At 46.6% G+C, this 16,205-nt stretch overlaps 1 protein-coding gene across 1 annotated transcript in view; it reads left to right on the top strand.

Moving 5' to 3' along the window:
• Window positions 1–5,148: 5,148 nt before the first annotated feature.
• RHOJ (ras homolog family member J) overlaps window positions 5,149–16,205 on the top strand; it is a 74,495-nt gene continuing 63,438 nt past the window's right edge. Inside the window, exon 1 of the mRNA XM_073638699.1 lies at window positions 5,149–5,815. Coding sequence (XP_073494800.1) covers window positions 5,647–5,815 — 169 coding nt within the window. The 5' untranslated portion in view covers window positions 5,149–5,646. The remainder of the gene's footprint in view (window positions 5,816–16,205) is intronic.

The following is a 16,205-nucleotide window of genomic DNA, read 5'->3' as shown; positions in this document are numbered from 1 at the left end:
CGGCTCCGCAGGCAATCTTCGGGGTCGAGGACCTTGCGTCGCGCGCTGGTGACGTCGGCGTCCGCTGGGCTCCTTCCAGGACCTTGCGCAGCGTCAGTGCGTAAGGCGGGGCTTCAGCTCTCGCGCGCTTTTGGCGTCCACGCCCCTCTTCATCCCGCGTGGCGTCCCAGAAATGGCGCCCAATGGCGGGAAAATGGCGGCAGATGGCGGGAAAACGGCTGCGGATGGCAGGAAACTTCACCACGGTAAATATCACAGTCTTTCTTCAGGCACGCAGTACCCGGTGGTTGCAGGCACGAGATCCTGCCGACTACGCCAAAGTTGACGCACCCCCTGGGCCGTGTGTGTAGGGGAATACCCGGAGTCGGGTCTCTGTGTAATGCTGGGGGTTGTAGTCTCCGTGGCGGCGACCCGGTCCCGTGGCTCAGGGTGGTCAAACCAGTGGCGGATCTGTTTCTTTGGTTTTGTAATGTTTGAATGTCTGACTACGCCACCCGTGGATTGCGGTCACTGAGAACCGCCGCTGCGGGGCAGGCCGCTGAGGCTGATGTTGTGTGTGCAGCAGAGGGTAGTATAACTCCCCATGGGAGGAGTATAGCCTCAGGGCAGCGTCTATAGATGGTGAGGGTTGTGGTGCGTGGGCGCAGCAGAAATGACTCAGAGTCCATGCAGTGCAGTTCAGGGTCTTTACTGTTGGTAATGAAGAAGGCCCTGCCGGGAGTACTGGCTGACATTAGAGGCCTGGTCAGTCTGTGAGCGATCAAGAGTCCCCCTGGCCAGGTGGAGGTGTAGGCCTTCCCGTCTGACTGCACTCTTCCTGGCTACCCTGCTGTAGTCGTGTAGTAGCCCACGTCCCTGAGTGTACCGTGTGGTGCTCACCCATATGGCTGGTGACTTGGGGCCTTTGGTTCCTTCCGCTCCTTGATGGCGGTGCCGGTCCCTTGCGTGTGACTGAGCCTCCGGGCTTTCTATGGCCAGAGGACCTGAAATCCCCTGCCAGGTGGTTTCTGCTGCTGGATGTAGAAATCCTCACAGCCTCAGACTCCAGTGTCCGGTTCTCTGCGTCTTTCTGCCAGGACGAGCTCTGCTAGCTTCCAGCCCCTGATCTTCAACTCCTGGCTCCTACAGAGCTCCTTGCTGCTGCTCTGTCCCTTACTCTGGAACTAGACTCTTCTCCAACTGGCTAACCCCGCCCCAGATCCAGTTTATAAAGGGCAGGTTCCTCCCCTCCCTGGACTGGGGCAGGAGGCGTTGCATGCAAATGTGCTCCTGACCAGGTAAACCCATGCTCGCTCTCAGACATGGTATTTCTACCACTGTGGCAACCAGACCCCTGGGGTGTCACACTAGGAAACCACTGCTAAGGACAGGCAACGAGCAGAAGAGACTTGTTTGGGCTAAAGAACACAAGGAATGGACATTAGACCAGTGGAAATCTGTGCTTTGGTCTGATGAGTCCAAATTTCAGATCTTTGGTTCCAACCACCGTGTCTTTGTGCGACGCAGAAAAGGTGAACGGATGGACTCTACATGCCTGGTTCCCACCGTGAAGCATGGAGGAGGAGGTGTGATGGTGTGGGGGTGCTTTGCTGGTGACACTGTTGGGGATTTATTCAAAATTGAAGGCATACTGAACCAGCATGGCTACCACAGCATCTTGCAGCGGCATGTTATTCCATCCGGTTTGCGTTTAGTTGGACCATTTATTTTTCAACAGAACAATGACCCCAAACACACCTTCAGGCTGTGTAAGGGCTATTTGACCAAGTTGGAGAGTGATGGGGTGATACGCCAGATGACCTGGCCTCCACAGTCACCAGACCTGAACCCAATCGAGTTGGTTTGGGGTGAGCTGGACCGCAGAGTGAAGGCAAAAGTGCCAACAAGTGCTAAGCATCTCTGGGAACTCCTTCAAGATTGTTGGAAGACCATTTCCGGTGACTACCTCTTGAAGCTCATCAAGAGAATGCCAAGAGTGTGCAAAGCAGTCATCAAAGCAAAAGGTGGCTACTTTGAAGAACCTAGAATATAAGACATATTTTCAGTTGTTTCACACTTTTTTGTTAAGTATATAATTCCACATGTGTTAATTCATAGTTTTGATGCCTTCAATGTGAATGTACAATTTTCATAGTCAAGAAAATACAGAAAAATCTTTAAATGAGAAGGTGTGTCCAAACTTTTGGTCTGTACTGTATGTGCCTACGATATTGTGTTTCTGTCATTGAGACACAGGTCTTGAAATCTGTGTTTCTTCAGCCTGCAGCCCGTCCTGAAACGTAACTCGGACCAACTGCCATTTAAATTATGGGACGGGTGCCATTTTATTGCATTATTGAAAATCCCCTTTAAGTCACAGTACCACACTGACTGCCATGAGAAAAATACTGGAAGTGTTTGTAATGACACTCAGGAGTAGCTGCATAGATCACAGAGAAGAGGAAGACTGTTATTACATTTCTCACAGGAGAAAGCATGTTCTTCTGACCTTCGGTGCGTGTTCTTTTCCTCCTGCATGACACCTCCTCTTTATGATTGCCCAGTGTCATACAGGAGAAGAAGTACACGCCCCCAGAGAAAAAGCTCTGGTATTGCCTTGTTTCACTTATCATAAATTAGGAGTCTAAACTTTACAAGTTTATGTCTCTCCAACAGAGATGGGAAATTAAAAAAAATATGTTTTATTCAGCTCTGCAGCCAGCTAATGTTATCATTTTCCAGTACCTTTAGCAGTTGTATTTATTATACCACTTGGTATTTTACAACGTTGGTTGTTTGGTTTTTTTTTGTACTTTATTCGTAAGGTTTTATTGAGTATTTATTAAAAGTTACATTTTAACATGCTTGTGGTTCAGTGATACATTTCTAGTTTGCTTGTCACATATGGCCTATAGATGCTCTTTTCCATCTTTCCAGCCATGTAATTTTTTTCCCTCCAGTATGGCGGTGAAATGTTGGAGCGAAGGTGATGCGAGAACGGATCCTATAGTTTTGTTATGGGATTCCTCACATTCATCTGGTGCTTCAGTTGTTGCACTAGACCATTCAAGGAGCTGGAACTACGTTGCATCTTTTTTATCTCACTCACCAGTTTTGCAGAAAAACAGATGAAAATGATTGAAGACAACTGGGGCCATTTTGATATCTGTTTTGTCGTCAGTTGAGGCTCTAGAAAACTGATGTGATCTGGATGGCCGGGGTATATGGAAACCCAGCCTTAGACTATGAGGCAGTTAGTTGGGTGCAGACTTGAAGCTGTAATGGAGATGAGAAGACGTGTCTGCTGTATGGTGGTGTGAACGGGCTCTATTGCACGATCGGTCAGTGCATCCAATGCCGATTTCCACTATGGCAAGGGCGAACCCATTATAAAGTATGGATATCTAAACCAGCAAGAGGGTTTAGATATATAACCAGCAAGAGGGGAAGATTATCTGTAAACTGCAATACATATCATAGGGTGAATGTGTCTTATTTGGGGCAATTCTGAAGGCTCTCTTTAAAGGAGTTTTCCAGGCCTCTGCCAGTCAACAAGGACAAAGTTAGAGGTGGCTTTGTGCCAGCAAACCAATTTGCCCTGGCTGGGGATACTTGGATGCTGGACAAGATCTAAACTAGACTTTTGCCTTGAGTAAAGGAAAACCTAACGACATCTCAAACTGTTTTATGACCATTGATGGCCTGTTCCCCACCCGATGTAGTTTAGGGCACTGTTCCCACATATTGGACTAGAGCCTGATCTCTCAGGTCAAATTTGACTATTTGCACTCTATGCATGTAAATGGGGTTACCGCAGTCGCAACCACATTCAAAGGACACAGTCAGACGGCCGTATAAATCGGACCACAACACACGGACTGGTTGGCGGCTCTCCCTACCCGAGTGTGACAGTTGCATATATTTCCATGAAGCTGTCACGCTTGGGTCGGGAGAGCCGCCGGCCAGTCCATGCATTGCGGTCTGATTTATACGGCCATCTGACTGCACCCTAAGTAACATTTTAGCATGGAGCTCTTCCTTGGCCGAGGAAAAAAAATGCACCATGAAAATAAATAGCATGCGCTCAAAATAAATAAAAAATTCTGCTGTGGATCATATTTGCAAAACGCAATGTGGGCGAGCAGATGAAGCTACACTGGGCCAACCTCTTCTGCTGAGCGCAACAACCCTTACACAGACTCATTTCAGCTGATCCCGTTGATATCCATGGGTTTGTCTGACACTGTGATGTGTATGGGGGCCCCATACAATTGAAAAAGGATCGGGCATGTCCGATTTTGTACTGCTGATCGTATTGTCTCCCGGAGGTAAGCCACTACTAGACATAAAGAGCACAGGAGCATTCAGCCGAACAAGTGCTCCTGTGTATGGGAGAGCCGGGCGAGATGGCTGCCAGATGGCCGACAGCCATTTAATCTGCCATGACAGCTGGCCTTGAGAGTCAAAAGATGAAAACCACTCTGATGGGTAAAGTATTTCAAAACTTGAGGTAGCTATGTATGCACTGATGGCTGGAAGCAAAGCCCAATTTTTACAACCGCTGCCTCAGCGTAGCCCCCCCATACCCATTGGACAAATGTTGGCCGAACCCAACGATATTGATGGGTATGGCCTACCCTCTGTGTATGGGAGCCCCAGACAATTTGTATATTATCAATCCAGCATCTATGATTTTGGATTGTCGATTGTGTTGTCTCCGGAAATAAGCCGATGTGGGACAAGTTTGGTGACCACTCTCATAGAGAACACAGGAGCGCTATAGGGGAGAACCTGGAGAGATTGCTGCCGGCCGAACCATCGTCCAGCCAACAGCCATGTATTGTGTTGTGACACAGACAGCATGTAACAGCCTTAAGAGTCACAGGAAGAGGACCACTAAGGTGGGTAAAGGTCCTCCAAACTGGGGGTAGTTATATTGGCATTGATGGCTGGAAGCGAAGCAGTTAATCAGATCTGGTTTTGCTTTCCTGCTGCGCTTGTTGGTGTAGTAGTTTGATTACAGCTCTGCAGTGACATCATCTCTGTCTCTCCAGCCAGGAGGAGAAGGAGGAAGTTTCGCTCCAGAGTCTGCAGTGGGACCTCTAGTGTTATTGTAACTCACAGTGTTGGCAAAGTTCCTGTACAGTTCAAACACACACAGAGCTCCCATTGTTCCTCACTGTTCTCCAGCCCATTGATCCTAACATGGAATTCAGCAGGAAACTCATGATTTCCTGACACCGAGAAAGCCCAAAAAGAAAGATTCTGAAAAAAAAAATCTCCATCCTCAAGCCCTCCCTTCCATATTAGATACTGGAAATAGTGGAGGCTGGGAGAGGATTAGCAGCAAGCTCTGATTTCTGTGGTCAGCCCACTGGAGGGACAAGTGACGTCCACATGTCTAATTCCCCCTCCTGTGATGCACAAACACTGAGCTGTGTGTCAGGATGAGGGAAAGTCTGGGAAGTCTGTGAATTGGAGCAATGAGTGGCTCAAACACTTGCATGCAAAATAACCGAGGTGCACAAACTAGCAAAGTATGAACATTGGAGCAGAATGTTGGGTGCATTATGATTTCCGACCTCTTGGGAGAAAGTAAGAAAAAAAGAATTTGGATCCCAGAATTGTTTCTATTTTTGCTCTGAAAGGAGATTGCAGCAGCCGGACATGGACAAGAGAGCCGAAAATGACAGCAGTGGGACTGGCAGCATGAAGAGGATGCTGAAGTGTGTGGTGGTTGGCGACGGTGCGGTTGGGAAAACTTGTCTGGTGATGAGTTACGCCAACGATGCCTTCCCTGAGCAGTATGTGCCAACGGTGTTTGACCACTACGCAGGTAAGAGAGCCCGCTCTTATTCTACGTAACCATTTCCTTCTCTTCAAGCATCTTATTTTATCTGCTTGATAATCGATAATCATAGTTGCAAACTTTATGGTCACTTTTCATTGCATAGTAATTTTTAATGACTCCATTGGCAGTCGTGCCTATTTGCCCGCTTGATGTGAATGACTATTATGCCTCATAACCGAAAAACTTTTATCACCTAAACGTATCATCACTGAGACTCTGGGATCGATCTCTAGATTGGGTGTCTCGAGCCACCATTCCAGAGGAGTTTGCACAGAGTAGTAGTCACACATTTGATCTCACCACTCCATTCAATGCTTTCCAGAAGAGCGACTCGGGTTTCCCGTTCTAGTGATCCTGAAAGCCCTTGCTGATCATATATTTATTCCTTATCTATATATATAATTGTCTTATTCTGTCTGTCTTTCTTTCTGTCTGTCTTTCTGTCTGTCTTTCTGTCTGTCTGTCTGTCCAGGAAATCCCGCGTCGCTCATTGGTCCGGCAGCGGCCAATCAGCGCCGCGGGATTTCTGAAAAAAGATGGCGGCCGTTAGCGGCTCATCTGCCGGACGGAGGTCAGCGGCGATGCAGCGGGGAGATGAGCGGTGCTAGCAGCACAACTACCCCGACCGGCGCCGCTGACCTCCATGCGGCTAACGTCGGAAGATCAGCGGCTTGGTCCGCTGATCTCCCGACAGCAAGTGTGAACGGAGGACCGGGGAGCGGCTCCGCCGGTCGGGATGCTTCTGCTGCGAGCAGCCGCTCATCTCCCGGCTTCTCGCAGCAGAAGGAGCCGCACAGGCAGCGCCGCTCCCCGGTCCTCGCTAATACGACGCTGATTGGTCGCGGTGGCCGGCCGCGACCAATCAGCGAGATGGGCGGCAAATTTAAACGCCGCTCTGCTGATTGGTCGCGGCTGTGACCAATCACCATTATTGGCGCCAAATTTAAATAACGCTCTACTGATTGGTCGCTGACGCCGGCCACGACCAATGAGCAGTATTGGCGCCAAATTTAAACCTCACTCTGCTGATTGGTCACGGCCGGTGGTTGCGACTAATCAGCGATATTGGCGCCATATTTAAACACCGCTCTGCTCATTGGTCGCGGTTACCGGTCACGAATAACCAGCATTATTGGCGACAAATTTAAACACCGCTCTGCTGATTAGTCGCGGCTGTGACCAATCACCATTATTGGCGCCAAATTTAAACAACGCTCTGCTGATTGGTCGCTGACGCCGGCCACGACCAATGAGCAGTATTGGCGCCAAATTTAAACCTCACTCTGCTGATTGGTCACGGCCGGTGGTTGCGACTAATCAGCGATATTGGCGCCATATTTAAACACCGCTCTGCTCATTGGTCGCGGTTACCGGTCACGAATAACCAGCATTATTGCCGCCAAATTTAAACCCCGCTCTGCTGATTAGTCGCGACTCGCGACCGCCGGCCGTGACCAATCTGCGATATAGGCGCCAAATTTTAACACCGCTTTGCTAATTGGTCGCGGTTGCCGGCCTCGACTAATCAGTGATTTTGGCGCCAAATTTAAATACCGCTCTGCTGATTGCGCCCGGTCGGCCGCATACCTATTCTAGAATACCCGATGCGTTAGAATCGGGCCACCATCTAGTCTTATGGATAGGTGAAGAAAGTTTCTAGTAGGATCTCTCAGGATCAATATTGCCGCCATCATGAGGATAACTCTAATGGGTGCAGTCGCACCTGGTCCCTTAACGAAGACCGTGTTCACCAGTATTTTTGTCTTTTGAACTCCTAGGCCAGTGTTCCCTTTCCCAACTCTGGTCCTCGAGAGCCACCAACAGATCATGTTTTCAGGATTTCCTTAGTATTGTCCAGGTGATAATTACATCACCTGCACAGGCAATAATTTCATCACCTGGGCCATACTAAGGAGATCCTGAAAACATGATCTATTGGTGGCTCTCAAGGACCGGAGTTGGGAAACTGAACACTGGCCTAGGAGTTCAAAAGACTAAAACGATTAAAGACTTGTGATAGTTGGAGATTTTGGACTGGAGCTCCCAAGCTTCAAGCTCACTTGACTGCCACCTTACTGACACATGCCACCAATGTCTTATCGGTGGGGGTCCAATCAGTGTGACTACTGCCAATCATTTATAGAATTTCACTCCTCCTCATCTTCGCTCAGCTATCATTATTTGATACAATTTAAAAAAAAAAAAAAGGAAAACTGATCATCATATGATGGTGCAGTGGTGGTCTTGTGCAGATGACAAGGTTTTTTTGCCATCGTCAGTGGTCATTCACCAAAGAATAATTACATCAATATACTAAAGATCACCCCTTTAATCTGTCCATACACTGCAGATTTCAGATGGCTATTCAGGCAGTTTTCAGATATCTCTGGCGTATGGTTTGCTTTAGTCCTTCTTAATGGGAATCTGACAGCAGGTTTTGCTGTGTAATCTGACAGCAGCATGATGTAGGAGCGAATACCCTGATTCTTGCAATGTTTCACTTGCTAGGCTGTGTGTTGCTGTTTTAATGTAATCAGTGTTTTATCAGCAGGAGAATATCACTACAGGACTAAATGTCTTGTGCCTCCTGGTCCAACTCCGCCCCTACTACTGATTGGCAGCTTGCTGACAGTGTGCACAGAAAGCTGCCAATCAGTGGTGTGGGCGGAATTGCACAGGACTCAGTATTCCAAGCTCTGCTAGAGCTGTAGCAGAGAAAACTGTGATTGTATCAAAATGACAGCAAGCAGCCCAACAAGTGACACATCACTGGAATCAGGCTCTCTGCTCCCTTCATCACGCTGCTATCAAATTACATAGCAAAAACCTGCTTACAAATTCCCTTTATTACAATATGTTCTTTATTATATATATTTTGTAATGGAATGTAATATTTTACTAAAGATCTGACCAAGTGATGCAAGTTCTACCCTTGTGTTGATGGACTTGGAAGCTTTTGATGATTTGTAGTAATGTCATGTCCTCCCTGGTGCCACTAGTATCAAGGAACCAAACACGGACAGACCAGTCAACTATATTAGGTGTCTACTGATTCTTTCTTCTACCATATGGCCAATGCAAAATATTTTGGGAAAAAAATGGATCTTTCATTTTTTTTGGATTCATATTGATTAGACCAAAGCAACTTTTTATAAGACCACTGGCAACTGTGCAGCCTCACAGGACCTAGGTATTCAGTATAGATCCATTATGGTTGTATGAAGACTGCTCGAATAACAGCTTGTATTATAAACCAGAGCAGCATTCACAGTTCTGCAGGCTTCAGAGCTGAAATCTCACAGCATTCCTTGCTAGTGCAAAGTCTGAAAAGAGATTGCACAAGTTATTCTTCTGTATTCCTCCATACAGAGCAGTGGCCAGGAAATGCTTGGCCCAAATTTATATGGAGAGCACGTTGCAAAGTACGCCCTCTCCAGGCTGAAGGCTTATAGCATCTTAGTAGCCACAGACAAGTCCTTTTGGTATTAAGAGTTTAAATTGGTTGTCTGAAGATTAAAAGTTATTTCCTATCAGTGGGATAGGGAATAACTTCCCAATCACTGGGGGGACGAACTGCTGGGTCCCGAAAACTGAGACCCCATGAATGGAGTGGAAGTTGATCATTTGCACTGTCGCTCCATTCATTCTTACAGTAGTGCAGGAGACCAGACGAGTGCAGCGCTCTCCAACTCTGGCGTTCCCACTAAGTGAATGGAGCGATCACCACTTCATTCCCATGATGATCTTCAGAGCTCAAGTTCTTGGGATTGATGGGGTGCCAACGATCGGACCCCCAGCGATCGGGAAGTTATCCCCTATCCAGTGTACAGGGGATAATTTGCAAACTTGAGAAGACTCCTTTAATTGATGGTCAATAAGAAATGATTTTTTCTGGATCCTTTAGGTTACATGAGATAGCAATGAGTGTTGTTGTATCATGACCTCAAGGACCTGATTCTGAACTCAGTGACCTGTCTTATTCCGCCATATTCCTCCTTCCTCCTTCCTATCCTAGTTTCCCTTAATATATCATTAACATTTTCCGTCATATAGGGGGGAAGTGAAATGTGTTGCTGAGATCACCAAAGCATCTCTAGAGACTTACATTTCAGTAATCTCACCATGCCTGTCTTACATATGTTGTCTCTTGTGACGGCTTATAGTCCTCCTATAAAGAGTCATGTACACCGCCATATTACAGCTGTCTACAAGCTTTGAAGAGAACGTGTCGTTTGCTATAAACATGGTGTAAATGCCGCTGTTCTCCTGAATCCGGCGCTGTTTTTCTTTTGTTCCCGCGCCTCTCCGTTCCTGAGATATTTTCCTTTCTTACTTGTATGGAACTCTATTCTTTTTAGCAAAGGGGGTGTGGTTCTCAACTCTCCCTGTGGGCGTTTTCTTGAGGATCCCTCCCACTTGGCTAACAAGACTAAAATTCTATGCAGAGAGGAAGGGGCCATATCTCAGGAACAGAGAGGCGCAGGAACAAAAAAAAACGGCGCCGGATGCAGGAGAACAGCGGCATTTACACCAGGTGAAAAAAATATTTATAGCACTTAACAGGTTCTTTTCAAGTCCATTTGACCACAGGGAACCTGCCTATTTCTCTGATTTTGATCTATATATACTCTCCTAAAGTTATTACTATGAAAATTGCCCATACACATAACATAAACAATAGTCAAAATTGCAGATTATAACCATTTTGGCTAAACATTATTTGAAAATATGTAGAATATATATATGTGTATATAGATAGATATATATGTATACAGTGTGTTTATATAATATATATATATATATATTACTACCGTTCAAAAGTTTGGGGTCACCCAGACTATTTTGTGTTTTCCATGAAAACTCATACTTTTATTTATAAAATGAGTTGCAAAATGAATAGAAAATCTAGTCCAGACATTGACAAGGTTAGAAATAATGATTTTTATTTGAAAGAATAATTTTCTCCTTCAGACTTTGCTTTCATCACAGAATGCTCCCTTTGCAGCAATTCCAGCATTGCAGACTTTGGCATTCTAGCTGTTAATTTGCAGAGGTAATCTTGAGACATTTCCCCCCATGCTTCCTGAAGCCCCTCCCACAATTTGGATTGGCTTGATGGGCACTTTTGGCGTACCATACGGTCAAGCTGCTCCCACAACAGCTCAATGGGGTTGAGATCTGGTGACTGCGCTGGCCACTCCATTACAGATAGAATACCAGCTGACTGCTTCTTCCCTAAATAGTTCATGCATAATTTGGAGGTGTGTTTTGGGTCATTGTCCTGTTGTTGGATGAAATTGGTTCCAATCAAGCGCTGTCCACAGGGCATGGCATTGCAAAATGGAGTGATAGCCTTCCTTATTCAAAATCCCATTTACCTTGCAGAAATCTCCACTTTACCAGCACCAAAGCAACCCCAGACCATCACATTACCTCCACCATGCTTGACAGATGGCATCAGGCACTCCTCCAGCATCTTTTCAGTTGTTCTGCATCTCACAAATGTTCTGTGTGATCAAACTTTTTTCCAATCTTCCTCTGTCCAATGTCTGTGTTCTTTTGCCCATATTAATCTTTTCCTTTTATCAGCCAGTCTCAGATATGGCTTTTTCTTTGCCACTTTCCCTGAAGGCCAGCATCCCTGAGTCGCCTCTTCACTGTAGACGTTGACACTGGCGTTTTGCGTGTACTATTTAATGAAGCTGCCAGTTGAGAAGCTGTGAGGCATTGATTTCTCAAACTAGAGACTCTAATGTCCTTGTCTTGTTGCTCAGTTGTGCAGCGGGGCCTCCCACTTCTCTTTCTACTCTGGTTAGAGCCTGTTTGTGCTCTCATCTGAAGGGAGTAGTACACACCGTTGTAGGAAATCTTCAGTTTCTTGGCAACTTCTCTCATGGAATAGCCTTCATTTCTAAGAACAAGAATAGACTGTTTCACATGAAAGTTCTCTTTTTCTGGCCATTTTGAGAGTTTTATAGAACAAACAAATGTAATGCTCCAGATTCTCAACTAGCTCAAAGGAAGGTCAATTTTATAGCTTCTCAAATCAGCCAAACCGTTTTCAGCTGGGCTAACATACTTGTGTAAGGGTTTTCTAGGGTTTTCTAAACATCCATTAGCCTTCTTACACAGTTAGAAAACACAATGTACAATTAAAACACTGGAGTGGTGGTTGTTGGAAATGGGCCTCTATTCACCTATGTAGATATTGCAATAAAAACAAGACGCTTGCAGCTAGAATAGTCATTTACCACATTAACAATTGATAGAGTGTATTTCTGATTTATTTAATGTTAGCTTCATTGAACAAAAATGAGATTTTCTTTAAAAAATAAAGAAATATCTAAATGACCCCAAACTTTTGAACGGTAGTGGATATGTTACTGTATGGAGTGCAGATGCCCCAGGGTCCCTTCACATGGCTGAACCATATGACCCAATATATAGCAGTATATATAATTATCAGTAGATGGTTTGGAATTTTTTTAGAATTGTCATCTACTTTGGAAAACCTATTTCTAAGTTCCAATTCTTGGCTCCTGAATTTTTGTAAATAGTTTTTGTTATGAATTGTGGTGCCATAAAACATATTTTCCACCACCATATTTGTCTCTCCTTTATCCAATCGGGTTGTTCCATGCAAAGGACTCCATTGATGAGGAAAAAAGAGGGATCAGAGATGTCAGTGCCACCTACAGTAGCCATCAGCTTATCGATCTTTTGCTTCAGACAAGAATTTCTGGGCCCAAAAAAAAAGAATTCTCTGAATCCTGTAGAGCAGAGAACTGTAAGCGGGTGGGTGACCGGGTGACTGAATAGCCATCTCCGTAGCTTCTGTAATGGCTGACTATGGTTAGTCACAGCTCTGGAACACTGTTAATATAGCAAGTGAAATATCGGTCAGACCAAGAGAGGAGTTGAGGACTTATTTTTTGGGATAGAAACATACTTTATGCATAGTCTTTTGTTGGCCTTCTTTCATCTGAGATTTTGGTCTTCAGGACAATGAATACGTTGTTGAAAGCATATTGTCTGAATGATGGCCATTCAAAACTGAGTAGCGTTTTTTTTCTCTTGGGTTGACCCGTCACACCCGTGTCATAAATTGTAATGGGCAGCGTGGGTGAGAGCACCGTCATGGTGTTAATCGCTGTATAATGTATTCATGTTGCGAATATTGTTTTCTGGTGACTTCTTCTGAAAGTTGAACTTTTTCCTCCTACGCTGAACTAAAATATGGCAGCGGTACAGAATCTGCAATGTATATTACGGTAATTGTCATATATAGAGAAGTATTGTACACAGGGCTCCTGTATATCTTCTCCTGGGGCAGGAGACTTTTTGTGTTTGCAGCTTTTTTCCACTGTTGATAATCATCAATGATCGTATCCCACTGATCAAACCCGATAAGTGGATAAAGAGAAATGTGGCAGATCAGCTTTACATCCCGCCATTGGGCAGTGCGTAACCAAAGCTCTGTCTATTCTATGGCCCCATACTGTTATGCCACGTACCACGAATTTTACACAGAGGCACTTGGATGAGTATTTAAAGGGAGCGATAATATGGCATGGTGATGCGATTTATATGGGTCCTCAAAGGGGTTTTGCAGTTTAGGAAACTTCTGTCCCCCTTCTGCAATTTTTTGGAAAAAACTATGCCTTACTCATCCTCCCTGGGTCCAGCACTGAGTCTCCACTGCTGCTTATTTTCTGCAGTACTGACATCAAGTTGACATCACTGCAGCCAATCGCTGCTCTGCCCAAGATGACGGCATGAGCCGCTCAGACCTACTGAGATGCAGCGCTGTTAACAGTCATCGGAGCAACGGAGGACACTCAGTTCTGGACCCAAGGAGGGTAAGTTTGTTTTTCGCAGATAGCATTCGTACCTGTGATAGTCTATGGGGCCGTTCACATGTCCGTGTTTTTCCACAGAATGATTGGTCTGTGCAAAATCGCGGAGATCTGTCTGATTTTGATCCGAGTGTCAGGTCAGAATCATCAATGCAAGTCAATGGGTCCATAAAAAAATGAGACCGTACTCTGACATCTGAGTGTGGTGCGATTTTCATGGATTGTCACACAGAAGATGGAGAAACTTTTTTTTTTTACTGCATGTGTGATGCCCTGCGGCTGCAGGCTGTCACAGAACTCCTTGGTGTTGCACAGATGGGATTCTCCCCAGTGGCCTCAATACATGCAGACACCTCCACCCAAGTCCACTAGATGGAGCCCTGTCAGGTATATATATACTGGGGGGTGGAGTTCAGGAAGTCAGTCAGTGGGAAGCAGTCAGTGGGAAGCAGTGAGTGTGACACGATGCTGCTGCACCAGACAAGCTGAAGTCTGTGTGTCTGAAAGCCAGGCTAGGCCCAAGCTGCGGGCTAGTCTGGCCAGTGAGAGCCTAGAGTGGGCTAGAAGGCAAGGAGAAGAGAAGAGCCATGAGGGACAGAGGAACCACAGAGAGTTTGTCCCCTGATGCTAGTCGGGCACCGGGCCCGAGCCTATTGGGATCTCTATGCCCAGTAGGGAATCCTTCATACTGAGGAGGATTTCATATCCCTCAGTCCACCCGTGAATATCGCATATTTAGAGGACTAGGTACCACGAAGGCCCCAGTGTCCAGTGATCGTGGTAACCAGTGGGAAAGCCCTCGCAGCCAAGCAAGACGGGTGAGAGAAACATCAAGGGAGCTAGACCCTGTTCCAGGCAGGTCAGAAGCTCCAGGGAGAGAGACAGGAAGATACAGGAAGGAGGCCTTACACCAGCTCACTGGGGAGCAAGACCAGAAGTGCACACCACCTACAAGTGCCCCATACCGTACCTGACTACCATCTGCAGTAAAGGTACTGAAACTAGCCCCGGTGTGTGTCTGTTCTTCCTTTGACCCGGCTGGGTCCCATCTCTCCTGCATCCCTTCACACCATCCCCACGCTGCCCTGGAGCTAGCTCTACCTGTGGAGAGCCACACCATCGCTGCTGTTGTAACACCAGCTCCAGAGGACCTGCTCCGCAGCGGCGGCTCCCCTTAGCCGCATTCCACAGGTGGCGTCACAAACACTTTAAATCCCTTATAAATATTCCCCTTTTTACTGACCGCCCTGGGTCACGGACCGGGCCAGCCACCGTGATACCCCCAGCAGCCAGAGGCCCGGCTGCCGAGTACCCCACGGCCCAGGGGGCGCGTCACACATATGGGAAAACTGATGACACTCGGACCAAACTCTGATCATTGGTTTAGATCCGCTGACTGGTCAGGCTTAGATTTGCGAATCTATATATCTATATAAATAAAAATGTAAATGTTATTTGTTCAAAATCTTAAATCTCCAAAAGTTCTTCACCGATTGCTTTGAAATTTTGACACAACGTTGCATTAGAATACACGTATGTTTTTATATACTTACTATGTTTTTATATACCAGCTGTTGGACTTAAAAGCAACAATGAGAGGGGGATGTTATGAGCTCAGTCCCAGGCTGACTCTCCCCGGCCGCCCGGCATTCTCCCCCCTCAGTGACATCTCATTCATAAACCCCTCTCCTTCGCCTTCATTCGCCGCTGCCTCTGCTCTGCTCCTTTCGTGTCCCCCGTGGGGGTTGGAGGAAAGGGGAATGATGAGATCGTCTGTTTGAGGCCGAAAGACGCTGCTGCTCATCACCACCACCACCTGAGAGGCGGGCGCCTCTGCTCTCCGGCACCGCTGCTGCTGCGGCTTCTTCTTCTCCAGCAGGTGAGTCTTATTTCTGACTGCGCAACAACAAGCGGGGGAGGGAGGGAAGGAGAGAGGGAGGCTGCATGGAGAGGCGCAGGCCGGGACCTCCGCTCTGGGCGCTGAGCTGGGCCTGAACCTCCCAGCAGTGGGCGGATAGCGAGCGAGTGCAAATCCCACTGCGCCTCCGGAGGGAGCGGCGCTGTGATCTGGCCGGGACATGACAGGCGGATCACCCCCTCCTCCTCTGCCGCCTGCCTTCATCTCTGCGCCCCCTCCTGTTACATTCCCTCTGTACTAGGGAATTGAACAACCAGCAATCCCTGACATGACCGGCTCCATTGTGCCCCCTTGACATCAAGTACGGACCTCTTTATTGACCTGTACAGAGTACAGGCCTGCAGGGGTCACAGGATACAGGCAACAATTAATGAGCAACGTCGTTGAAGCAACAATCTTGACAGGACCTTTCACAGGTGAAGATGTCCTCATTTCTCGCTTTCCTGTGATTCCAGCGGATATGCTATTTTAATTTAAGAGATTGCAATTCCCATTTCGATTGGCCCTGAGCTTTGTTGATGGTGATTGCCAATCTTTAGAATTGTGCAGTTTAAATCTAGACAGGGATTGCTTCTCACGTGGACAATTACATGTTGCGTGT

This window comes from Phyllobates terribilis, unplaced genomic scaffold, assembly GCF_046119375.1.
Source record: "Phyllobates terribilis strain yellow unplaced genomic scaffold, ASM4611937v1 Scaffold_7__3_contigs__length_470593459, whole genome shotgun sequence".
In the NCBI taxonomy this organism is placed as follows: domain Eukaryota; kingdom Metazoa; phylum Chordata; class Amphibia; order Anura; family Dendrobatidae; genus Phyllobates; species Phyllobates terribilis.
Note: the sequence above shows the minus strand (reverse complement) of the source record. Positions and strands in the feature narration are given on the sequence as shown.